The sequence below is a fragment of the Mobula birostris genome, chromosome 10 (assembly GCF_030028105.1).
Source record: "Mobula birostris isolate sMobBir1 chromosome 10, sMobBir1.hap1, whole genome shotgun sequence".
In the NCBI taxonomy this organism is placed as follows: domain Eukaryota; kingdom Metazoa; phylum Chordata; class Chondrichthyes; order Myliobatiformes; family Myliobatidae; genus Mobula; species Mobula birostris.
The window spans coordinates 52,251,693-52,279,169 of record NC_092379.1 but is presented as its reverse complement, the minus strand read 5'-3'; the positions used below and the strand labels follow the sequence as shown (position 1 = coordinate 52,279,169).

The 27,477-nt window shown below is 46.8% G+C and overlaps 2 protein-coding genes across 2 annotated transcripts in view; one reads left to right on the top strand and one right to left on the bottom strand.

Moving 5' to 3' along the window:
• LOC140204038 (uncharacterized) overlaps positions 1-27,477 on the top strand; it is an 81,750-nt gene that overhangs the window by 18,646 nt on the left and 35,627 nt on the right. The gene's annotated exons all lie outside the window — the stretch shown is intronic.
• Positions 14,950-27,477, bottom strand: part of LOC140204036 (uncharacterized) — a 76,722-nt gene continuing 64,194 nt past the window's right edge. Inside the window, exon 5 of the mRNA XM_072270286.1 lies at positions 14,950-16,035. Coding sequence (XP_072126387.1) covers positions 15,173-16,035 — 863 coding nt within the window. The 3' untranslated portion in view covers positions 14,950-15,172. The remainder of the gene's footprint in view (positions 16,036-27,477) is intronic.

Below are 27,477 nucleotides of genomic sequence, written 5' to 3'. Positions count from 1 at the left end.
AGGAAATTACCAGTAGGCTAGACAAGGGAGATGCAGTGGATGTTGTATATTTGGATTTTCAGAAGGCCTTTGACAAGGTGCCACACATGAGGCTGCTTAACAAGATAAGAGCCCATGGAATTACAGGAAAGTTACATACGTGGATAGAGCGTTGGCTGATTGGCAGGAAACAGAGAGTGGGAATAAAGGGATCCTATTCTGGTTGGCTGCCGGTTACCAGTGGTGTTCCACAGGGATCAGTGTTGGGGCTGCTTCTTTTTACATTGTGCATCAACGATTTGGATTATGGAATAGATGGCTTTGTGGCTAAGTTTGCTGACGATACAAAGATAGGTGGAGGGGCCGGTAGTGCTGAGGAAACAGAGAGTCTGCAGAGAGACTTGGATAGATTGGAAGAATGGGCAGAGAAGTGGCAAATGAAGTACAATGTTGGAAAGTGTATGGTTATGCACTTTGGCAGAAAAAATAAACGGGCAGACTATTATTTAAATGGGGAAAGAATTCAAAGTTCTAAGATGCAACGGGACTTGGGAGTCCTTGTACAGGATTCCCTTAAAGTTAACCTCCGGGTTGAGTCAGTAGTGAAGAAGGCGAATGCAATGTTGGCATTCATTTCTAGAGGAATAGAGTATAGGAGCAGGGATGTGATGTTGAGGCTCTATAAGGCGCTGGTGAGACCTCACTTGGAGTACTGTGGGCAGTTTCGGTCTCTTTATTTAAGAAAGGATGTGCTGACGTTGGAGAGGGTACAGAGATGATTCACTAGAATGATTCCGGGAATGAGAGGGTTAACATATGAGGAACGTTTGTCTGCTCTTGGACTGTATTCCTTGGAGTTTAGAAGAATGAGGGGAGACCTCATAGAAACATTTTGAATGTTAAAAGGCATGGACAGAGTGGATGTGGCAAAGTTGTCTCCCATGATGGGGGAGTCTAGTACAAGAGGGCATGACTTCAGGATTGAAGGGCGCCCTTTCAGAACAGAAATGCGAAAAAATTTTTTTAGTCAGAGGGTGGTGAATCTATGGAATTTGTTGCCACGGGCAGCAGTGGAGGCCAAGTCATTGGGTGTATTTAAGGCAGAGATTGATAGGTATCTGGGTAGCCAGGACATCAAAGGTTATGGTGAGAAGGTGGGGCAGTGGGACTAAATAGGATAAAATGGATCAGCTCATGATAAAATGGTGGAGCAGACTCGATGGGCCGAATGGCCTATTTCTGCTCTTATGGTCTTATGGTCTTATATAATAACACAGGATAAGCAAGCAAGAATAACTTATTTGATAGATATAGCCATTCGAAACACGCATGGCATACAGAAAACAATAAGTGAAAACACCAGAAATATTCTGAATTAAAAGAGGAAACTGAAAGACTTTGAAACATGAACAGGTTATACATTGTTCCAATAGTGATACCTACAACTGGTATCATCCCAAAGTCTCTACACAATAGTATTAATCAATTAGGACTACGCAGCAATATCTATGTAAATAGCCAGAAAGCCACAATACCACTAGAATAGTCTGAAAGTTCCCAGCAATTAAGAACTGAGTGTGCTTGGCTATGCCTGTACCTCAGGTTTTACCAGTCTGAGCTGAGAAAAAAATAAAAATAAAATAATAATAATAAAAATAATAATTTATTTAGGGAGCACTTTTCCTACAGATAATCTCATTCAAACTGCCTTCCAATGGGATAAAGTGCAAACATGAAAATAAAAGACAAAAAGATGTCAATTAAACTCAAGGTTAAATAAATAAATAGGCTTTGAGTTGGTGATTACAAGTGTGAACTGAATCTGAATCCCTTATAGCTTTTGGTGTTGATATCCACAGTTTTGGATCTTTGTTCAAAAAAAACTGACCTGCCAACTGTGTTTTGACGAAGATTGTTTAAATTTAAGAGACTGACAGAAGAAGAGATGAGAGCCCAGCAGGATTATGAAACAAAAGTGATTCTGTGATATCGTCCGGTCCTAGACCATTGAGCGCTTTAGAACAAGTAAGAGAACTTTAAAACATTTTCTAAGAGATACAGGAAGCCAATGCAGAGTAGCTGGAAAGGAGTGATATGTTCCCTCATCCTGGTTTTGGTTAATAGCAACGTTGTTCTGAATGAGTTGAAGTTTGGCAATATATTGCTTTGGAAGGCCAGTAAAAAGTGTATTGCAGTAACTAGTCTATTCAATATAAAGGCAAGAATTAGTTTTTCAGCATCATTACGTGACAGAAACGGAAGTAACTTTTGCAATAGTTCTGAAGTGTGGAAATGCTGGTCTGGTCGCCTTCTTTCAGCGGGATTTTAAATTCAAACCTGAATCATGGATAACACCCAGGCTTGTTACTTCTGATTTTACAAGGGGAGACAAGTTTATCCAGAATTTTATCTCTTTTGGCTTTGGGACTGACCAAAAGTAGTTTAAAGAAATGATTGCTCATCCATGGGTTTACTATAGCCAGACCAGATGTCAGGGAGATTAGGTGTTATCATCATCGAGTCAGCTGAGTCACCTGCACAACTGGAAGTCAAGTTTATGCTCTCCAGTGATGTGTCCTGTGGGGAACACATATAAGGAGAAGGGCAGTGGACCAAGTCAGCTTCCCTGAGCAACGCCAAAAGGTACATCATATCTCTCAGAAAATTGGTCTCCAAGATAGAGATATCACATGTATCTCTGAGATGCATGAGTGGAACCAGTTAAGGGCATAGCCAGTGTGTAAATCCAGTTCTCAAGGTGACCCAGGGGAATGTTGTGGTCAATTGTGTCGAGGGCAGCATTTACATCAGGAGAATTAGAACTGTGCCCCTGTCAGTATCAGTGCTGAGCCTAAAGCCACTGACAACCTTGGTGAGGGTTGGCTTCGTGCTGTGGTTTGCTCTAAAGCCTGACTGAAACTTTTCTAGAATATTGAAAATTCCTCACCTTTGTGGCAGATGCCTGACTGAGCACATCAGAGGTTGGGACAGGTTTCGACACCTGGGTAATATTTGAGTCTCTGTAATAATCTTGGGAAATGGGCTCTTCTTGCAGAGTATACCAGCATTAAAGGAAGCTAAAAAACATTACGGCGGACGTCTAGTCCAGTTTCCGTCCATTCTCTCTCAGCTACTCTTCAGTTCACAGACAAAATTGTTTAACTGTGGTGAAGTTTTAGTAAGTTATTTCTTTTTAACCCTAGTGGGGCCACTGTGTTTAATATGTTTTTCAAATTATTGTTGAAAGAAGCAAACATTTCATTTACTGTGTAGGCAGAAGGGATTAGTTGGTCATTTGGTTGCCAATTGGTTCAGTACATCATTCTGGGCTGAATGGCCTGTTCCTGTTTTATCTTCTACAACGTGTTTGGTTGAGACTGAGGTCTGAAAGAATGTACTGGGTCTACCTTCCAGTCAATGTAAATGTTAATTAGTTCTGCAAGAATAAAACAAAATTCTTGCATCAACTTTGGTTCTTCAGAACATCACCTCTGTTTTACGCCCTCCAGCCTGGACCCTTCTACCCGTGAAATATTTTGTCCCATTCTCTCTGAGAACATGATATCGGACACCTTTGTCCGGGGTACCGAGAAACTTGTAGCGTTCACATCACAAAGTGTCACACATTACCGATCTCTATCGAGAAAGTCTAGTCATTTTCCCTTCATATCCATTGCCATTGGTCATTTCACCACAGCAATCACTGGCTGCATTGTGGCCTGGTATGGGAACGCCAATGGCTTTGAGTGGAAAGTCCTACAAAAGGTAGTGGATACGGCCCAGTACATCACAGGTAAAACACTCCCAACCACCGAACACATCTACATAAAATGTTGCCGTAGAAAAGCAGCGTCCATCATCAAAGATCCTCACCACCCAGGCCATGCTCCTTTCTCACTGCTGCCATCAGGAAGAAGGTACAGGAGCCTCAGGACCCACACCACCAGGTTCAAGAACAGTTACTACCCCTCAACCATCAGGTAGAAGGTGCAGGAGCCTCAGGACCCACACCTCCAGGCTCGAGAACAGCTATTACCCCTCAACCATCAGGTAGAAGGTGCAGGAGCCTCAGGACCCACACCACCAGGTTCAAGAACAGTTATTACCCCTCAACCATCAGGCCCTTGAACAAAAGGGGATAACTACTCTCATTTAAGGACTGTTTTATCTTGTTATTTCAAGTTCGTTATTTATTTAGATTGCATTTGAACAGTTTGTTAACAGTTTAGTTACCATTCTACAGATTTGCTCAGCATGCCCACTGAAAAGGAATGTGAGGGTTGTATGTGGTGACATGTATAATCTCTGATAATAAATTTTGCATTTGAACTTTGATTTTGCTTATATAATTTAACTATTTTAGAGTTTTATTGATTATTATGTATTGCATTATACTGTCGCTGCAAAAACAACAAATTTCACGACATATGCCGATGATATTACATGTGATTCTCAGCCTGTATGTCTGCAGACTATGGGGGGCGGGGAGGGAGACCGGAGCACCCGGAGGAATTGAAAACCCTGCCAGAACTGAACTCCAACCTGCTGAAACACCCGGACCTGTAGTGGCGTCACGCTGACCGCCCCGGTACTATGGCGTCTGTGTTCTTCATCCCAACTCCAACTCTGGACCCAGGAAGAATGGCATTGGTTGTCAGCTTCCTTACTCCCTGCTCATCTTAACGTTGTGGGCCATTACCGCCTCTGAGGTATTAGAATTCCAGTGCCCTATAAAGTCTGACAGCAGAGTTGGGGACTATTAGTTGGATTCTTTTAATTTCAATATATACTTTATTCAAAAATAAAATTATATACAATAAACCATTCAATAACCTTCCATCCTGTACATACATTCCCAGAGGACTGGCAAGAGGTGAATGTTGTATCTCTGTTTAAGAAGGGAACAAGGAAAAATCCTTTGTATAGATCAGTGAGTCTCATGCCTATTGTATGGAAGTTGCTGGAGAAAATTCTTAGGGATCGGATATATGAGCATTTGGAAACCCAAGGCCTAATTAGGAGAGCCAGCATGGCTTTGTGCGGGGCAGGCCGTGTCTTACCAACGTGACTGAATTTCTTGACAAGGTGACGAGAGAGGTTGATTAGGGTAGGGAAGTGGATGCTGTCTGTATGGATTTTAGTAGGGCATTTGACAAAATCCTTCTTGGGAGGCTCATCCAGAAGGTGAAGAGGCACAGGGTCTGCAGCAAGCTGGCCGCTTGCACTCAGAACTGGCTTACCCATAGAAGGCAGAGGGTCGTGGTTGAAGGGACTTATTCCAGCTGGAGGTCTGTAATTAGTGGTGTCCCACAGGGATCTGTGCTGAGATCTCTGCTGCTTGTGATGCATATAAATGACCTGGATGAAAATGTAGATGGTGGGGGGGGGTTAGCAAGTTTGCAGATGGAGTTGCAGATAGTGTAGAAAACTGGTATAGATCAGTTTTAGAAAAGGGTAGCAAAATAGTAGATGGAATTTCACCCAGATAAATGTGAGGTGTTGAACCTCAGCAGGGCAAATGTAAGGAGACAGAGCAAGATCCTCAACAGTGTTGTTGAGCAGAGAGATCCTGGGATCCAAGTTTATAGCTCCTTAAAAGTGGCTACACAGGTTGATAGGATGGTCAAGAAGGCTTATGGAATGCTTGTCTTTATTAGTTGAGACATGGAGTTCAAAAGTCCGGAGGTTATGTTGCAACTTTATAAAGCTCTGGTGAGGCCACATCTGGTGTATTGCGTACAGTTCTGGTTGCCCCCCTACAAAAAGGATGCTGAGGCTTTGGACAGGGTGCAGGAGAGGTCCGCCAGGATGCTGCCTGTTGGGGCGGATTGTCTGGAGTCACTGCAGCAGAGGGCAGAGCTGACAGAGATTCACAAGATTACGAGAGGCCTAGGTGGAGTAGACAGGGAGTATCTGTTTCCCAGGTTTGAAATGTATAATACCAGAGGGCATGCAAAGAAAGTGAGAGGGGAATCAGAGAGGGGTAGTTGCCTGGTATGGTGGTAGGGGCAAATACATTAGAGGCTTTTAAGAGACATTTAGATAGGTGTGAGGAAGATGGAGGAATATGGACATTGTGCAGGTAGGAGGGATGAGTGTTTGGGTGTTTTTGATTTGCTTTTTATCTGGTTCAACACAACATTTTGGGCCGAAGGGTTTGTTTCTGGCCTGTACTATTCCGTGTTCTCTGTAACTCTGCAGGTCAGACAGCCTGAACTGAGAGGAGTGAACAGCTGACGTTTCCAGCCACTACACCATGCTGCCCGGTTCTTCGCCACATCCTCCCGGACTGATCCCCTCTTCCTCCCCGTTGATTCTCCACACCCCCACCACTTTCTGGAGCCCCCAAATCTGCCCTTTTTGATTTCGGACCCTGCTGGAAATGGCTCTCCGTTCTGCTCTGACTTTCGAGGACAGTGGTGTGTTCTAACAGCTCAGCTGTGTGAGACACCGTCCTTTAGAGGCACTGAAAATGACCCATAACATTGAAAAGAGCAGAGAAAAGGCCTTCTTTGCCCGGAACCCCGAGGAATGAGGAATGTCCAGGACAGAAACTCCAGTGAACCTATCTACTCCTTGTAGAAAATCATGCAGGGCATTTAAGGAACCCCCTTACCCAAAGAGTAGTGACTATCTGGATTACATAACCACAGGGGAGAGAGAGAGCTGAACAGCAGGAGTCAATTAAAAACACTGTCACGGAAAAGAAACACGGCCAGGGTCCAGCTGAGCTGAGTTGTGTCCCTGATGTGTTGTAGGTTCACTCGCTACCTGAGACAAAGTTTAAAATAGAACTCATTTATTTGTCACAGATCCAGAATGTTAAACTCCAGTCTCATAAAAGGTGACTGTCAGAGGAAGAGACTCCTCCCAGGCCCAGTGACCAGGGTGCAGACCGGCTGTGGTGAGCAGCAGCAATCATTGCAGAGTCTGACGCCAACAGTCGGTTTCGAACTTGCCTCTGGGTTCAGCAACTGTGATGGTTAAGTATCCAGCATGCAGCTGATTTAAACTGTTTCCCCAGTATGAACTTGCTGGTGTATCAGAAAGTTGGATGACTGAATAAGTCCCTTCCTACATCCCGAGTAGTTGAATAGCTTCTCCCCAGAATGGATGCACTGCTGTCTCATGTTGGATGAGTGAGTGAATTATCTTCCCACAGACAGAGCAGATAAATTTCCTCTCCCCAGTGTGAACTTGCTGGTGTGCCTGCAGGTGAGATGACTGAGTAAATCCGTTCCCACAGACTGAGCAGTTGACTGGTCTTTCCCCAGTGTGAATTCGCAGGTGCGTCACTGGGGAGGTTGACCTAGTAAATTCAGAGCAGGTGAACGGCCTCTCCCGCTGGTGCATCCGCAGGTCACACGGCCGAGTGAATCTCTTCTCACACGCAGAGAAGGTGTATAGACTCTCTCCAGTGTGAACTCGCTGGTGTGTCAACAGAACAGATGACCGAGTGAATCTCGTCCCATACACTGAGGAGACAAGTGATCTCTCCCCACTGTGAACTTGCCAGTGTCTCCACAGATGAGAGGACTCTGCAAATGCTTTCCCACAGTCTGAGCAGTTGAACGGTCTCCCCACAGTATGAGTTTGCTGGTGTGCCTGCAGGTGAGGTGACTGAGTAAATCCCTTCCCATAGTCCGAGCAGGTGAACGGTTTCTCCCCGGTGTGAACTCGCTGGTGTCTCATCGTGTGGGATGAATTAGTGAATCCTGGTGCACACGCTGAACTGTAGAAGAGTCTCTCTCGCTAGTGTGGCTGCGGGTGGGCTGAGTTAGTGAATGTCGTCCCACAGACAGATCAGGTGAACGGCCTCTCACTGGTGTGAATATTATTTTATGTAGTTAGAGATACAGGCCTTTCCAGCACAGTGACCTCAGCTGCCCATCAATCCTCCTGCTTGACCTTAGCCTAATGACAGGACAACTTACAATGGCCAATTAACCTACTAACTGAAATGTCTCTGGACTGTGGGAGAAGCCACAGCACTCAAAGGAAGCCCAGATGGTCATGGAGAAAACGTAGAAACCCCACAGACAGCACCGGAACTAAACTTCGAACTCCGACACACCGATCTGTAATCTTCAGTTGGGTTGGCGGACTGAATTGCTCCCCACGGTCAGAACAGGGGAAGAGTCTCACAATAATGTGAACTTGCCGATGTATCTTCGGGCTGAATGACAGAGTGTATCCTATCCCATGCACGGAGCAGGTGAATGGCCTCTCCCCAGAGTGAACTGACTCGTCGACTAAGTGAGTGAATCCCTTCCCACACTGACAGCAGGTGAATGATATCTCCCTGCTATCAATTGTCCGGCAATTCACCAAGTCAGATGTTAGTCGTAGTGAATCCCATGTTCTCAGCACTCCGGGAGTGGAATGCTCAACCCATCGAACAGGGGATGTGGTGGGGAACACCCAAGATGGGGGAAGTTTTCATGTCCTGGGGGGGGTGAGAAAGCCCCAGTGGGGGGGAGAGGGGGGAAGGGGAAGATCTGATGCTGTGAGGGTTAAGAGAAAGCCCAGGTGAAGGGGGGGGGGGATGTGCCCCAGAGATGAGCGCAGTCGGGGGGAGTCCTGGAGAAGGGGGCTTGTGGGGTGCTCCAGGTATCAGGGTGAGGGGAATCAGAGAGACCCAGCGGGAAGGTGCACTCCAGTGGACGGGGAGGGAGAAACGTGCGCCCTAGAGACAGGTTTGGAAAGGGCGTCCCAGGGAGGTGTGGGAATGGGGATGTTGGAGAGGGGAAAGGAGTCCCAGGGATGGAGAGGGGGAGGAGTGGATAGAGGAGTCATTCCATAGACGGGGAGGAATGGTGGCAAGTAGGTGACTGAAATTTGTGGCGGGGGGCGGGGCAGGGGAGGAGGCATCCTGGAGATAGGGTGGAGAGGAGGAGACGGAGTGGGGTGTGGACATCATTGAGATGGGGAGGGAGGAGGCCGGGTTGGTGGAGGGATATGACGGAGACAGGAGGGGGAATAACAGAGACAAGGAGGAGGAGGGACGCCCCAGAGATGGGAGGAATGGGGTTAGGAGCGACCCAGACACCAGGGAATGAGGGGGAGAAGACGTTCCAGAGGCCGGGTGGAGGGTGGCCAAGTGACGGGTTAGAGTCAGTAGGGAGCCACCCACGGGTGGGTGGTGAGGAAGCAGGGCCGACCCATGACGGAAGAATGGGGCAAACCAGAGTCAAGGGCGAGGGGAATGTGGATGATGCAGCAAAAGAGCACCAGATACAGGGTCCAGGGCACCCTTGAGACTGGGAAGATGGGGATGGGTAGGGTTGTCCCCGAGAGGAGGGTGTGGGGAAGGGGAAGGGAGGAGGGAGAGGACTTCTGACATTGTGGGTGGGGGGCAGTTGGTCATGAAGGTGGAGGGGGGAAGGGTGGTCCCAAGAACAGTGGAGAGGGAAAAAGGGGCATCCCATAGACTGGGAAGGGAGACGGATGCCCCAGGCACCAGAGAGGGACGAACCCGGAAACACAGGGGTGATATGGGGAGGGGAATAGAAGGAACGATGGTCTCACTTGGTCCAGAACCAGATGACGTTCAACAAAGCTGATTTGCTACAGAGCCAAAAGTGGCGCACGGAGCTTGATTTCTCCTGCAGCTTGAACGGACATTTTAATTCACTGGACTTTTGACCCAGTTATTTCTTTTAGGCCTCAGTCTCAACTATTCCCGTTATCTAGCCTGACTAATTAAGAATCTATCTATCTCTGCCTTAAATATCCATAAGGAATATACTTTCGGTGTGAGTCCCAAGTCCCAAGATTTAGATAGCAAAATCTCAGTTGTGCCTGGGAGACCCACTGCACTCATTTCTTTGGCCTGCCCTGTCGAACACAGCCTGCGGCCTGGTGCAGTAAACACTAGTCGTGTAATGAATGGCTACGTCTATACCCGGAAGGCAGCAAGAGCCGGAACAAGAACCTGTGTAGAATACAGACAGGGAGAATGTGTGTGAGGCTGGAGGTCTGTGCTTGGTGTCAGATGACACCTCAGGGCCCGGGTTAGGGAACTGGAGCTGCAGCTCGATGACCTTCGTCTGGTCAGGGAGAGTGAGGAGGTGATAGAGAGGAGCTATAGGCGGGTGGTCACACCGGGGTCTGGGGAGATGGATAAGTGGGTAACAGTCAGGAGAGGGAAGGGCAGGAGTCAGAGGTGAGAGAGTACCCCTGTACTGTTGGGGGGGAGGGGACAGCCTACCTGGGGAAGCAACAGTGGTCGCGCCTCTGGCACAGAGTCCGGCCCTGTGGCTCAGAAGGGTAGGGAAAGGAAGAGGATGGCAGCAGTGATAGGGGACTCTATAGTTAGGGGGTCAGACAGGCGATTCTGTGAACACAGGAAAGAAACGCGGATGGTAGTTTGCCTCCCAGGTGTCAGGGTCCAGGATGTTTCTGATCACGTCCACAACATCCTGAAGTAGGAAGGAGAATAGCCAGAGGTCATGGTACATATTGGTATGAACGACGTAGGCAGGAAAAGAGAGGAGGTCCTGAAAGCAGACTACAGAGAGTTAGGAAGGAAGTTGAGAAGCAGGACTGCAAAGGTAGTAATCTCAGGATTACTGCCTGTGCCTCATGACAGTGAGTATAGGAATAGAGTGAGGTGGAGGATAAATGTGTGGCTGAGAGATTGGAACAGAGGGCAGGGATTCAGATTTCTGAATCATTGGGACCTCCTTTGGGGCAGGTGTGACCTGTACAAAAAGGATGGGTTGCACTTGAATCCCAGGGGGACCAATATCCTGGTGGAGAGGTTTGCTAAGGCTATTGGGGAGAGTTTAAACTAGGATTGCTGGGGGGTGGGAACCAAACTGAAGAGACGGAGGAAAGGGAGGTTGGCTCACAAATATACAAGGCTTGGAGACAGTGCAAGAGGGAGGATAGGCAGGTGATAGAGAAGGGACACGCTCAGACCGATGGTTTGGGATGTGTCTATTTTAACGCAAGGAGTATTATGAACAAAGCAGATGAGCTTAGAGCGTGGATCAGTACTTGGAGCTATGATGTTGTGGCTAATACAGACTTGGATGACTCAGGGGCAGGAATAATTACTTCGAGTACCAGGCTTTAGATGTTTCAGAAAGGACAGGGAGGGAGGCAAAAAAGGTAGGGGCCTGGCACAGTTAATCAGAGATAGTGTCACAGCTGCAGAAAAGGAGCAAGTCATCGAGGGATTGTCTCCGGAGTCTTTGTGGGTGGAAGTTAGAAACAGGAAGTGGTCAATAACTCTATTGGGTGTTTTTTATAGACCACCCAATAGTAACAGGGACATCAAGGAGCAGATAGGGAGCCAGATTCTGGAAAGTGTAACAATAACAGAGTTGCCGTGATGGGAGATTTTGATTAGAGCGAAGGGTTTAGACAGAGTGGGGTTTGTTAAGTATATTCAGGAAGGTTTCTTGACACAATATGTAGACAAGCCTACCAGAGAAGAGGCTGTACTTGATCTGGTATTGGGAAATGAACCTGGTCAGGTGTCAGATCTCTCAGTGGGAGAGCAATTTGGAGATAGTGATCACAATCCTATCTCCTTTACCATAGCTTTGGAGAGGGATGGGAACAGACAAGTCAGGAAAGCATTTAATTGGAGTAAGGGGAAATATGAAGCTATCAGGCAGGAACTTGGAAGCATAAATTGGGAACAGATGTTCTCATGGAAATGTACGGAAGAAATGTGGCAAATGTTCAGGGATATTTGTGTGGAGTTCTGCATAGGTACATTCCAATGAGACAGGGAAAGGATGGTAGGGTACAGGAACCGCAGTGTACAAAGGCTTTGTAAATTTAGTCAAGAAGAAGAGCTTATGAAAGGTTCAAAAAACTAGGTAATGATAGAGATCTAGAAGATTATAAGGCTAGCAGGAAGGAGCTTAAGAAAGAAATTAGGAGAGCCAGAAGGGTCCATGAGAAGGCCTTGGTGCACAGGATTAAGAAAAACCCCAAGGCATTCTGCAAGTATGTGAAGAGCAAGAGGATAAGACGTGAGAGAATAGGACCAATCAAGTGTGACAGTGGAAAAATGTGTATGGAACTGGAGGAGATAGCAGAATCACTTAATGAGTACTTTGCTTCAGTATTCATTACAGAAAAGAATCTTGGCGATGACTCAGAGTGGACTGAAAAGCTTGAACATGTAGATATTAAGAAAGAGGATGGGCTAGAGCTTTGGGAAAGCGTCAAGTTGAATAAGTCTCTGGGACCAGATGAGATGTACCCCAGGCTTCTGGCAATGATCTTTGCATCATCAATGGGGACTGAAGAGGTTCTGGAGGATTGGAGGGTTGCGGATGTTGTTCCCTTATTCAAGAAAGGGAGTAAAGATAGTCCAAGAAATTATAGACCAGTGAGTCTTACTTCAGTGGTTGGCAAGTTGATGGAGAAGATCCTGAGGGGCAGGATTTATGAACATTTAGAGAGGCATGATATGATTAGGAATAGTCAACATGGCTTTGTCAAAGGCAGATCGTGCCTTACGAGGCTGATTGAATTTTTTGAGGATGTGACTAAACATATTGATGAAGGTAGAGCAGTTAGATGTAGTGTATATGGATTTTAGCAAGGCATTTGATAAGGTACCCCATGCAAGGCTTATTGAGAAAGTAAGGAGGCATGGGATCCAAGGGGACGTTGCTTTGTGGATCCAGAACTTGCTTGCCCACAGAAGGCAAAGACTGGTTGTAGACGATATTCTGCATCGAGGTCTGTCACCAGTGGTGTGCCTCAGGGATCTGTTCTGGGACCCCTTCACTTCGTGATTTTTATAAATGACCTGGATGAGGAAGTGGAAGGATGGATTAGTAAGTTTGCTGAGACACAAAGGTTGGAGGTGTTGTGGATAGTGTGGAGGGCTGTCAGAGATTACAGCGGGACATTGATAAGATGCAAAACTGGGCTGAGAAGTGGCAGATGGAGTTCAACCCAGATAAGTGTGAGGTGGTTCATTTTAGTAGATCAAATATGATGGCAGAATATAGTATTAATGGTAAAACTCTTGGCAGTGTGGAGGATCAGAGGGATCTTGGGGCCCGAGTCCATAGGACACTCAAAGCTGCTGCAGAGGTTGACTCTGTGGTTAAGAAGGCAAATGGTGCATTGGACTTCATCAATCATGGGATTGAGTTTAAGAGCCGAGAGGTAATGATGCAGCTATGTAGGACCCTGGTCAGACCCCACTTGGAGTACTGTGCTCAGTTCTGGTCACCTCACTACAGGAAGGATGTGGAAACTATAGAAAGGGTGCAGGGGTGATTTACAAGGATGTTGCCTGGATTGGGGAGCATGCCTTATGAGAATAGGTTGAGTGAACTTGGCCTTTTCTCCTTGGAGCGGCACAGGATGAGAGGTGACCTGATAGAGGTGTGTAAGATGATGAGAGGCATTGATTGTGTGGATAGTCAGAGGCTTTTTCACAGGGCTGAAATGGTTAGCATGAGAAGACACAGTTTTAAGATGCTTGCAAGAAGGTACAGAGGAGATGTCAAGGGTAAATTTTTTACACAGAAAGTGGTGAGTGCATGGAATGGGCTGCTGGCGATGGTGGTGGAGGTGGATATGACAGTATCTTTTAAAGGACTCCTGGAGAGGTACATGGAGCTTAGAAAAATAGAGGGCTATTGGTAACCCTTGGTAATTTCTAAGGAAAGGACACGTTTGGCATAGCATTGTGGGTTGAAGGGCCTGTATTGTGCTGTAGGTTTTCTATATTTCTATCACTGTCCCAGGGATACGCATGTGCCTCTGTAATCACATCGTGGCTTACCAGCAAAGAATTCTCCATGGCCCCGCGCGAACCATCGCCAGAGCTCAGAGCATTTGTCCCAGTCAAGACACGACTGCCAGTGAAGATGTACCCGCTGACCTCCTGCCAATAGTCCGGAGCCTTTTGTCCACCACGCAGGCGCACCTTTCGACTCGCCCTCGCACCGGCTGAACTTTGTTCCATTGGCGCCTGCACACTCAATCCGCGGATCACCGAAGGTGAATCCTGAACCGCAGAGATGTCTCGGTAAGAAGGGTGCAATTGGAAGTGTTTTACAAGCACTGCTCCCCTCTGCCAAAAGGCACCAAACCAGACAATATTTTTATGAGAAAACAGTATCCAGTTTGACATCACGAGCTCCTCCCAGCAACATGATCAATATAAGCAGGCATTGTGTGTGTCAGCAGTCAAAGTGAATCTCATCATCTCTTTAATTTTATTTAGAGATACAACGTGGAACACGTCCTTCCACCGAGCCCAATGACAGGGCAACTTACTATGACCAATTAGCCAACTAACCATATGTCTTTGCATTGTTGGAGGAAACCAGAGCACCCGGAGGAAATCCACACACACACAGGAAGGATACACATACTCCCTTACACAGGACAATGAAAATGTGAGCTGTACTGCCGTGGCACCCTTAAATTCATAAACCTGACACAGCTTTTTTCTGTCAATGAGCTTCCAATTTTTGCTACTCTGTCACTTAGCGCCTCGCCTCCTCCTCCTGATCATATACTCCTAACCCTACTGCTGTCCGGAGCCCCAAACCTGACCCATCTCTCGTTTCTGACCCCACCCCACTAATGGTCCCCCATTCTGCTATCAAGTTTAGAGGACAGCGGTGTGTTGTAACAACCCAGCCGTGTGAGACGCAGCTCTTCAGCAGTGAAAAAGACTCACAGCAGGGAATACAGATGGTAACACCCAATACCGTTCCTCCTCCACCCAGAGAGTTGAGGGATGAGGAACATGTCAGCCAGAACTGCAGTGAGCTTGTCTTCAATCGACAGAACGTCATGCAGGAAATTCAAGAGAAACTTCTTCACTAACAGACTATTTAGAACCCGTCACCACAGGGAGATTGAGAGATGAATGGCAGGAAAGGATTTGAAATGACTGCCCTGGAACAGAAACACTGACAGAGACCAGATGGGATGAATTGATTCCGTACTGTACTGTAAACACCTGAGACATAGTTTAAAATAGACCTGATTTATTTGTCACAGATCCAGAATGTTAAACTCCAGTCCCATTAAAGGTGAATGCCAGAGGAAGAGACACCTCCCAGGCCCAGTGACCAGGTGCAGACTGGCTGTGGTGAGCAGCAGCAATCATTGCAGAGTTGGACAAAAACAGTCACTTTTGAACTTGCCTCTGGGTTCAGCAACTGTGATGGTTAAATATCCGGCATGCAGCAGTTTAAGCTTTTTCCCCAGTGTGAACTCTATAGTGCTTCACAAGGTGGGATGAGTGAGTGAATCCCTTCCCACACACAGAACAGGTAAATGGCCTCTCTCCTGTATGGAGTCGCTGGTGTGTCTGCAGGCTGGATGACTGAGTGAATCCCTTCCCACAGTCTGAGCAGGTGAACGGCCTCTCCCCAGTGTGAACTCGCTGGTGTACCTTCAGTTGAGATGACTGAGTGAATCCCTTCCCACAGTCCGAGCAGGTGAATGGTCTCTCCCCAGTGTGAACTCGCTGGTGTGTCAGCAGATCAGATGACCGGGTGAATCCCTTCCCACAATCAGAGCAAGCGTACGGCCTCTCCCCAGTGTGAAATCGCTCGTGCGTCAGCAGATCCGATGAGCGGGTGAACCTCTTCCCACAGACGGAGCAGATAAACGGCCTCTCCCCAGTGTGAACTCGCTGGTGTGTCTGTAGGTGAGATGGGTGGGTAAATGCCTTCCCACAGTCTGAGCAGGTGAACGGCCTCTCCCCAGTGTGAACTGACTGGTGTGTCTGTAGGTGGGATGACTGAGTGAAACCTTTCCCACATTCAGAGCAGACATACGGCCTCTCCCCAGTGTGAACGCGCTGATGTATCTTCAATTGAGGTGACCGAGTGAATCCCTTCCCACAATCTAAGCAGGTGAAAAGCCTCTCCCCAGTGTGAACTGACTGGTGTGTCTGTAGGTGGGATGACTGAGTGAATCCCTTCCCACACTCGGAGCAGATGTACGGCCTCTCCCCGGTGTGAACCCGCTGGTGCCTCCGCAGTTCGGATGCCCGAATGAACGCCTTGCCACAGTCTGAGCAGGAGAACGGCCTCTCCTCGGGGTGAACTCGCTGGTGTCCCATCAGGTGGTATGAATTAGTGAATCCTTACCACACTCAGAACAGTTGAACGGTGTCTCCCTTGTGAACTCACTATGTGCCTGCCCGAGGGCTGAGTGAGCAAATCCCTTCCCTGACAGAGCAGGTGAATGATATCTCCCTGCTCGGCACCCCGGTTCCAGCAGATTTCACTGAGTTAAAACAGAACGTCTCCTTTCAGACACAAAATACATGTCCAGCTGGGATGAGATACATCTTCATCTCCAAGGATTGACAACTAATCTATCGGTGCTACAAAGGGAATATCCGGCCACTCCTTCAATATCCAGACAGACAGACACAGCAGTGTTGTTGTGCTCCAAATCCTTTGCCCTCTCCAGCCTGTAAAAAGATTTTCAAAAGACATCAGTGGGTGAAGGAGAGTGTTTCAGATGAGATTATTTTAGTGTCTGTGTGATGGGGTGAAGGGGTCGGTGAATAGGGGTACAAACTAAGAACAATGGTCAATCACCTTGGGTGCGCCTTAGCTTACTGTTTTGGACAGTCAAGAAGAAGCTTTACCCAGCAACCAGTGACGTACTAGTCACTGTTCTCTAAAGACAGGCAAAGGCTCAGAAAAGGAACTATCCGATCTTGCAGAAGCAGCTGAAGGTGGGATATGGGAAAGTATAGTCTAGGGGCTAGAAGGTTCAAGAAAAGGGGAAGGTGTCCGAATGAGGAACTGATGGGCTAGCTTTGGCTTAAAATAATTATAACTAACTGACCAATGATTATTTTACGTCTAATTGTATCTTAGCGTGTGATTGAAATGATTCTAATATTATCTAAACTTGTAATCATAAGATTTCCTGCTACCTGATCAATGTTATACATTGTGGAGAATTGTGTAATTCGGGGGCAGTTTCTGGACTGGCTGTTTTGGGAGATCAGTCTGTAACTTGCCCCACAGCATGCTATGAGTAGAGAATAAAGGTTTGAAAAGAATTACGTGTGTTAGTGTTTCTCTGGTAGTTTGTCTTTGCTTCGGTCGGTCCAGTACGACATGTGGTGGGATCTGACATCACACCGTCACAGCGAGGTTACAACTCGTCCTCTAACTGGGCACGAATCAGACTGACCATCAAATTCTCTGTTCCTTACTGAAATCAGAATAGGCCATACCTGCCCGCCGTCAATCTGTGACTTGGCTCAGTTTGTCTCTCCCAGTCAGTATTATCTCAGGTTCTGGTCATGTCCCACAGAGCTACAAAGAGCACATGATATTACACGGTTGATCTGGGAGACTTTCAAGTGCTCTGACACCTCCCGCCATGGTAGTGAACTCATCGAAGGTAATGCCAATGGACATGAAGATTAGATTTCCTGTACACAGGTGTGAAGCAGCACGGAATCACTGTTAGTCCGGATCTGACGCAGCACAAAGAAAACTAGAATAAAGTGAAGAATACAACAGTAAGGAAACAATACACAGCTTACACACAGATTGATTGCTTGTCCAGAAAGTGATGCTGGACACAGGAGTGTGATTCTGGAAGGAAATGATGAATGAGTGGTACTGGGGGAGTGAAGGGGGTATTCATTGACCTTACTGCCTGGAGAAAGCAGCACACACAAAATGCTGGAGGACCTCAGCAAGCCAGGCAGCATCCATGGAAAACAGTAAGCAGTCCACGTTTCGGGCCGAAACCCTTCAGCAGGCCTGGAGAAAAAAAGTGACGAGGAGTCAGAATAAGAAGGTGGGGGGGGAGGGGAGGAAGGTGAAAGGTGAAACTGGGAGGGGAAGAGTGAAGTAAAGAGCTGGGAAGTTGATTGGTGAAAGAGATATCGGGCTGGAGAAGGGGGAATCTGATAGGAGAGGACAGAAGGCCACAGGAAGAACGAAAAGGGGGAGGAGCACCAGAGGGAGGCGATGGGCAGGCAAGGAGACGAAGCGAGAGCGGGATATGGTGAAAGGGGTGGGGACAACTACCAGAAGTTTGAGAAATCGATGCTCATGCCATCAGGTTGGAGGCTACCAGGTGGAATATAAGATGTTGCTCCTTCAACCCGAGTGTGACCTCATCGCGCGAGTAGAGGAGGCCGTGGACTGCCATGTCAGAATGGGAATGGGATGTGGAATTAAAACAGGCAGCTACTGGGTGATCCCACTTTTTCTGGCGGACAGAGCGTAGGTGCTCGGTGAAGCGGCCTCCCAATCTGCATTTGGGCTCATCAATATACAGGAGGCCACACCAGGAGCACCGGATACAATAGATAACCCAAACAGACTCACAGGTGAAGTGTCGCCTCACCTGGAAGGACTGTTAGGGGCCCTGAATGGTAGTGAATGGAGGCTGGTGGGGTGGTAGGTGAGGACAAGAGGAACCCTATCCCTGGTGGAATGGCAGGAGGACATGGTAAGGGTGAAATGGAAGAGATGTGGTTGAGGGCAGGGTTGATGGTGGAGGAAGGGAAGCCTCTTTCTTTGAAAAAGGAGGACGTCCCCTTAGTTCTGGAATGAAAAGCCTCATCCTGAGAGCAGATGCCGCGGAGAAGGAGGAACTGAGAGAAGGGTCTGGTATTTTTTACAAGTAATAGGGTGCGAATAGGTATAGTCCAGGTAGCTGTGAGAGTCCACGGGTTTATAATAGACATCAGCAGATAAGCTGTCTCCAGAAATAGAGACGGAGAGATCAAGAAAGGGAGGGAGGTGTCAGAAATGGACCAGGTAAATTTGAGGGGAGGGTGCAAGTTGGAGGTGAAGTTGATGAAGTTGATGTCCTCCACATGGGTGGAAGAAGCAGCATGATGCAGTTGTCGATGTTGCGTAGGAAAAGTCGGGGAGCGATACCGGTGTAGGTTCGGAGAAAGCGATTGTTTCTGAATCTGGTGGTCCTGGCATGGACTACGTAGCTTCCTCCTGGATGGGACTGGGACAAGCAGTCCGAGCAGGGTGAGAGGGATCCTTCGTGACCTCACTGGCCCTCTTCCAGCACCTCTCTGTACACACGTCACTGATCGTGGGCAGGCTGCTGTCCGTCGGGCTTGGGACAGCTGCGAGCCTTCCGGTCTGCCGCAGTGCAGTGTCCCATCCATGCAGGATAGGGAGCTCTGCACTGCGCACCCGTGAACTGGCGTGAGTACGGACGTGCGAATAGAAGTCCTATAGGACTGGTGAGCTTTCCCGACTGTGCAGGATGTGCCCTGGGACCACGAGAGGCCGTGCGAGATGTGCACTCCCGGGAGTTTGAAACTGCTCACAGTTTCTGCTGCCGATGTGCAGAGAGGGGTGGCACCTTCGTGACATGGAAGCTACAGGTCACCAGTTACCCAGCACAAGGGTATTTGATATCATTATATGCCCAGAGGGAACGCTGCAAAACACGTTCTCATGGACAGAAGACTGGCAGGGGGCAAAGGGTAGGATTAAAGGGGGCCTGTAACCAGCGGTGTTCCACAGGAGTTGCTGTTGGGACTGCTTCTTTCAACTTTATATGGCAGTGATTAAAATGAAGGAATTGACGGCTGACGTTGCAGATGATATGAATATAGGTAAAGGGGCAGGTAGTGTTGAGAAAGCAGGGAGTCTGCAGAAGGACAGAGACAGACTGAGAGAATGGGCAAAGAAGTAGCAGATAGGAGATATTGTAGGAAGTGTATGGCCATGCACTTTGGTAGAAGGAATTTATTAAGAAGTGAAAACATTGAAGGTAAGGAGGTAGTAGGGTTTGATATAAAAAGGGAAACTTTATGCTCAGCACCTCCCCTCCAAATCCCCATCAATTCAACACATCTATGAAACGCAATGGCAAGCCGCTCTATAGCCAAATCGAAGAGTAAAGGACTTATAGGGCAACCTTGATGAGTCCCATTCCCATTCCAATACGTATGTCTATTCACGGCCTCCTCTACTGTAAAGATGAAGCCACACTCAGGTTGGAGGAACAACACCTTATATTCCGTCTGGGTAGCCTCCAACCTGATGGCATGAACGTTGACTTCTCTAACTTCCGCTAATGCCCCACCTCCCCCTCATACCCCATCCATTATTTATTTATATACACACATTCTTTCTCTCACTCTCCTTTTTCTCCCTCTGTCCCTCTGACTATACCCCTTGCCCATCCTCTGGGGTTTTCCCTCCTCCCCCTTTTCTTTCTCCCTGGGCCTCCTGTCCCATGATCCTCTCGTATCCCTTTTGCCAATCACCTGTCCAGCTCTTGGCTCCATCCCTCCCCCTCCTGTCTTCTCCTATCATTTCTGATCTCCCCCTCCCACTTTAAAATCTCTTACTAGCTCTTCTTTCAGTTAGTCCTGACGAAGGGTCTCAGCCTGAAACGTCGACTGTACCTCTTCCTAGAGATGCTGCCTGGCCTGCTGCGTTCACCAGCAACTTTGATGTGTGAACCTTGATGAGTGCCGCATTTAAGACTGATAGACTGGGATAGCTGAGAGTTGGTCAAAGTGGTGGGACATGAATTTAGCAATTTAATCCATGAAATAAAGCTTTACCCAAAATCAAATTTTTCTAAAACCACAAAAAGGTAATTCCACTCGAACATTATCTTTTGCCTCTCTCTTGGCTAGACGGTTGGTTCTTCTTAGGTGGAAAGATGCTGCCCCACCCACTCACGCTCAATGGCTCAGTGATATTATGGCCTGTTTAGACCTCAAAAAGATTAATTATTCACTTCTTAATTCCGACATAAAGTTTCATAAGGTGTGGGGACCTTTTCTTGAATATTTTCATAACTCTCCTTTAGGGTAAGTTTATCCTTTTTTTTGGTATGCTACAATCCTTTACTTTCAGCTTTTTTTGTAAGTTATACGGTTTTTTGTTGTGAATTACATTATACTTTTGGTGGTCAGCATTATATTTTTTATATATGTATTTACAGTTCTCTGGGGTTGAACTCTCTGATTATTCTTTTCTTTTACATGCAGAAATGGTTGCCCTGGTTTTTTTGCCCCAGTGGGAGGTTGGGGTGGGTACTATTTTTACATAATTCTCTTTTGGGTGCTTTTTCTTACTGTTATGAATTACATATTCCATTTGTTTGTTTTGCACTGTATAAATCTCCATTTTGTTGTTGGTTTTTCTTTCTGTAGTTCTTTGTAGAAATGCATAAAAACTTAATTAAAAAAGGAATAAAATCATATTTTCTAAACAGAGAAAATTTAAAAATCTGAGGTACAAAGGGACTTGGAAGACCTCAAGCAGGATTCCCTAAAGGTTAACGTGCAATTTGAGTCAGTGGTGAGGAAGGGAAATGTAATGTTGGTATTCATTTCAAGAGGACTAGAATATAGAAGGAAGGATGAAATGCTGAGGCTTTATAAGACAACGGTCAGACTGCACTGGGAACAACGTGTGCAGCTTCAGACTCCTGATCTAAGAAAAGGTGTGCTGGCATTGGAGAGGGTCCAGACGAGGTTCATGGGAATCATTCTGGGAATGAAATGATTATCAATAGACAATAGGTGCAGGAGTAGGCCATTCGGCCCTTCGAGCCAGCACCACCATTCACTGTGATCATGGCTGATCATCCACAATCAGTACCCTGTTCCTGCCTTCTCCCCATATCCCTTGACTCTGCTATCTTTAAGAGCTCTATCCATCTCTTTCTTGAAAGCATCCAGAGACTTGGCCTCCACAGCCTTCTGGGGCAGAGCATTCCATATATCCACCACTCTCTGGGTGAAAAAGTTTTTCCTCAACTCCATTCTAAATGGCCTACCCCTTATTCTTAAACTGTGGCCTCTGGTTCTGGACTCACCCAACAGCGGGAACATGCTTCCTGCCTCCAGCGTGTCCAATCCCTTAATAATCTTATATGTTTCAATCAGATCCCCCTCAGCCTTCTAAATTCCAGAGTATACAAGCCCAGTCGCTCCAATCTTTCAACATATGACAGTCCCGCCATCCCAGGAATTAACTTTGTGAACCTACGCTCGGACTCGGACTTAACTCGGACTGTATACTTCACTTAGTTCCTAATGCTTGGGTTTAGATAGCCGGAGCTCGGCAGTGTCTGCTCCCATTGCCTCCGCTTCCGCTTCCAAACGGGCCCCGGGACAGCGCGGGGAGCGTCACCCATGGCCGCCTCTCTACCCAGAACACACCAAGAACAAGAGACCGCTCTATTCGCCACCGTCCCAGCGCTGCGCATACGCCGCCAAATGGCGCAGCAGCTTCGCCCTTCGGAAGAAAGCGCCCTGGCGCTTCCGTCAGGCTGGAAGCGGGGAAGGATGGGGACGGGGACTGTGCTCCGGGGCGCGGTGTGTTCGGAGCTCGCAGCGATTGTCCCTGAGCAAGGTCGCGGGCGCCCGCGCGGAGAAAATCGCCACCCGGAGCCCCCGCTCCTACCTACTGCAGATTGTCCCCGTCTTTTGTCCACTGGGCGCATGCGCGATATTCCGGAACTCGCTGTCATCTTTACGCCTGCGCGGTTGATCCGTGGGTCGCCACCGGCGAATGCTGAGGCGCGGAGACCTCTGGGTAAGCATGGTGCCATTCAAGATGTTCGCTGTCAGAGTTTGAACTAAAATTTATTATCAAAGTACCTACAGGTCGCCACGTACACTCCCGAGATCTTTTTTTCTGCGGGCATACTTAGCAATGAAAAGGCAACGTAACTTCATTGGAAATGTGAAGAGGAAAGAGGAGTTAGAATGCACGGTAATTATGGGAAAGATTGAAGGGAAGAAAGCAAGAGGAAGGTAAAGATAAATGATGATAGAGACAGCAGCCAGAGAACTGGAAATGAATACCAATGAATTGATCCACTTGACCCGAAACAGGAGTGTGCGGGCCATGGCAGTCAAATCTCAAACTGGGCACGGCACCTGATGATGATGATGATGATGATTAGCAAATCTATGGAACAGTAACTGTAAACATTTCCTGTGTACAAGTGTAAGGAGAATGAAATAACTTACTCCAGATCCAATGCAGCACAAACATTACAATAAGATAGAGAATACAACAAAATAGCAATAATTAAAAACACACACACAATAAATATAAATACATAACATAGATAGATACTTATCTTACATACATAGATTGATTGTACGTCTGTAAAGTGACGCTAGGCTGTAAATAAGATGACTGCCGGGAAATGAGGTAGTAGTGGAGTTATGGGGTAGAGGTATCGATCAGTCTTGCTGCTTGGGGAAAGTAACTTATTTTGAGTCTGGTGTTACTGGCTTGGATGCTATGAAGCCTCCTCCCTGATGGGAGTGGGACAAGCAGTCCATGAGCAGGGTCTTGGTGGGATCTTTCACAGTGTTACTGACCCTTTTATAGAGAAGACAAGTTCACTGTGGCTTTGTCCAAAATGTTCCTCATTCCTTGGGACACACTTTCAAAGACGCTACAACTCATGTTCTTGATATTATTTATTAATTATTTCTTTATTATTATTATTATTATTATTATTATTGACCCACCCAGCCAACAGATTTTTCATCCCTCTTCCCTCCAGGAGAAAGTTCAGGAGCTTGAAGACCTGTATGGCCAGATTTGGGAACAGCTTCTTTCCAACTGTGATAAGACTGCTGAACGGATCCTGACCCGGATCTGGGCCGTACCCTCCAAATATCTGGACCTGCCTCTCGGTTTTTTTGCACTACCTTACTTCCCATTTTTCTATTTTCTACTTATGATTTATAATTTAAATTTTTAATATTTACTAATTTTAACTATTTTTAATATCTTTAATATTTAATATTTGTAATCCAGGGAGTGTGAAGCACAGAATCAAGTATCGCTGTGATGATTGTACGTTCTAGTACTAATTGTTTGGCGACAATAAAGTATAAAGTATTACTTGATTACAGCTTACCTTTTCCACATTGGTTCTTTGTCTGCCTTGTGTGTGGGGTTAATTGATTCCATTGTGCTTTGTGTATCTACTGTGAATGCCTGCAAGAAAATGTATGTGGTGATATTATAGTTAGTATACGTACTTTTCAGAATAATTTAACTTTGAACAACTTTTTCCACTGGGTAGAAAGTTTACAAAAGACGTCAGTGGCCAGAGGACAACATTTCAGCTGAGATAATTTTCCTCTTTATGGTGACTCTGGTATCACAGTATTGCAGCGAGGCTCAACACACTTTGAAGGAGCAGCTCGGCACAGTTCGGGCACCGGAGAACACAACAGAGTCTCTGACTTCCTGTTTGTATCAGAAAGTGTCATTTCTGCCCTTCATCAATCTGTAACTTTGCCCAGTTTGTCTCTGTCTATTAGTATAGCTTCACGTTCTGGGCCTGTCGCACAAGCCTGCGAAGAGCACATGGTATTTACACGATGGCTTCTGGAGATGTTCTGATTGTTGTGACCCTCCTGGTGTTTGCTGACGGTGGTAAATAGTGTCTGCAATGCTACTGAACATCAAGAGTAGGTGATTGGGCTTTGGAGATTGACGCCGGTGTGAACAGTACTGGTCACAGTTACCTGGTACATTATTATGTAGGCAAAGAGAACAGAAGTCCATGGTCTCAGTGGCAGAAAGCCAGGACCAGAGGACAATGAGCAAAGAAGAAAATCTGCAGACGCTGAAAACCCGAGCAACACACACAGAATGTGGGAGGATCTCATCTGTGGAAAAAAGTGCAGTCATTTCAGGCCGAGACTCTTCAGCACGACTGGAGAAAAAAAAGATGAGCAGGTTTAAAAGGTGGTGGAGGGGGGGGACAAGAGGGAGAGGCACAAGGTGACAGGTGAAACCGGGAGGGGGAGGGATGAAGTCAGGAGCTGGGAAGTTAATTGGTGAGAGAGCTACAGGGCTGAAGGAGGGGGAATCTAATAGGAGAGGACAGAAGGCCATGGAAGTAAGACAAGGGGGAGAAGTACTAGAGGGAGGTGATGGGAAGATAGGAGATAGGTGAGAGAGGGGAAAGGGGATGGGGAATGGTGAAGGTTTGGGGGGGAATTACTGGAAGTTTGAGAAATCAGCCATCAGGTTGGAGGCTACCCAGATGGAATATAAGGTGTTGTTCCTCCAACCTGAGTGTGGCTTCATCTTTACAGTAGAGGAGACCGTGGATAGACATGTCAGAATGGGAATGGAATGTGGAATTAAAATGGGTGGCCACTGGGAGATCCCACTTCTTCTGGTGAATGAAGGGTAGGTGCTTGGTGAGGCGGTCTCCCAGTCTACGTCAGGTCTCACCGATATACAGGAAGCCACACCAGGAGCACCAGACACAGTATATGACCCCAACAGACTCACAGGTGAAGTGTCGTCTCACGTGGAAGGGCTGTTTAGGGCCCTGAATGTAGCACTTGTTAGGCTTTCAAGGGTAAGTGGCAGGAGGGAGATCAGTGGGGAGGGACGAATGGACAAGGGGGTCGCGTAGGGAGTGATTGCTGTGGAAAGCAGAGAGTGTGGGGGGGGGGAGGAGAAGATGAGTTCCTCCAGCATTTTGTGTGAATGATGAGCAAAGGTGAGTTGCTAAATGAACAGTTCGGATGCAAGGATTTTCTGTTTTCCTTTTAACTTCTGTCTCGATGATATCCATAATCAATCAAAGTTTGGATGTCTGATCATTCTTGAGATCCTACCATAACTCAATTCTCAGACTGCAGTTGAATAAGCAGAAAATAGATACTTCACTTCAGTATCAGAGCCAGGTTTAATATCGTTTCCTGTCATGTCCTGAGATTTGCTGCTCTGTGGCACTGTACAATGCAAAGACATAAAGCAACAGCAAATTACAACAGAGATAAATAGTGACAAAGGAGTGGTACACACAGACATTTCAAATATCTGATGGTAGGGGGGCAGAATTGTTGAGTGGGTCTTCAGATTCCTACCTGAATGGGGACGGTGCCTAGCAAATGTTTGAAATATGCTTTGGAAGTTTACCAGGCAAAATTAGCTCCATATATTTACAGAGATGGAAAGGAGAGAGAGTAGAGAGAGAAAAGAGTAAGAGAGCAGAAAGAGAGAGAATGGACAGAGAAAGGAAGGAGGGATAAAGCGAAAGGAAGAAAGAGAGGTGTGTGTGGAGGGAAAGGAGGGATAAAAAGTGAAAAAAACTAAAAGGACAGAGAGAAGAGATGTAAGAAATGTAAGGAGAGTTAGAGAAAGTGAAGAAAATGAGAGGTGAAATAGGAAAGGGGAGAAAAAGAACAGAGAGAATGAAAGGGAGAGAGAAAGGAGAAATGTGTTCAGATGGACAATATACAGCAAACACTGACAGTAACACAAGGCAAGTAAACAGCCTTTATCACAAGAGGTGTGGAGTACAAGACGAGAAATACCTTGCTCCAGCTCTACGGGGCCCTGAGGCCGTTCCTGGAGTACGATGCACAGGTCTGGTCTCACTACCCAATGTATAGTAGACTTGCCAAACTGCTGCAGTCCAATTCGGTTTGAAACCTGTCACAATAGTATAATTCACTGGGCCATTTCAGGTGAGAGGTAAACACGTTATTCATAAGGACACAAGAGAAGAGCTGGCCACTCAGCCCCTCAAGTCTGCCCTGCTATTTAACATAATCGTGGCTGATCTATGCTCCTCAACACTTCTTCTCTGCCAGTTCCTCATGACCACATGATGCTCCTGTATGCATCAGAAACCTGGACAACATACCGACGACATCTGAAGGCTCTTGAAAAGTTCCATCAACGCTGTCTTCGAAACATCTTAAATATCAGCTGGGAAGATAGAAGAACAAACGTCAGTGTGCTAAATGAAGCAAAAACAACAAGCATTGAAGCCTACGTCATCAAGAACCAACTAAGATGGAGTGGTCATGTTGTTCGGATGAAAGACGAACGTCTGCTGAAACAAGGCAAACGTAAAAGAGGCGGACAACAGAAGAGATTCAAAGACGTCTTAAAAGCCAACATGAAGAAATGTAACATCAACATCAACAATTGGGAAACCAATGCCAAGGACAGGAAACTCTGTCAAGCCATCATCCGAGGAGGAACGGCAACTTTCGAAGCCAACAGATGTGCAGAATTAGAAGAAAAGAGAAGAAAATGGAAAGAGAGGCAGCAACAACCAAGGCCTGATCTGCCATCCGGAACTACCTGTCCTGAATGCCGAAGAACTTTCAAAGCCAAAATTGGGCTCATAAGCCACTTGAGAGCCCATAGGTAGATCAACAGAATGAAGACCATCATCCTGGACCTTGAGGGATAGCCACGACGATTACATGACCCTCAGTTTCCAGAAAGAAATGTATCTTTAAAGATCTGGCCTCCACAGCCCCCCAGAATGAAGTAGACCAAAGACTTACTACCCACGCCGAGAAGAAGCTCCATTGCCCTCAGTTTTAATCGACCGTATCTTGATCTTGTAACTATGTGGCCTGCCGACACTGCCATGCCCCTTCGATACACATTACAAAAACCTTGATGAAAATCTGCTATAGATGCATTTGGAGATACCCCGACTGGTGACATCACTGCCTGGTATGGACACTTCAAAGCCCAGGATTGGAAGAGA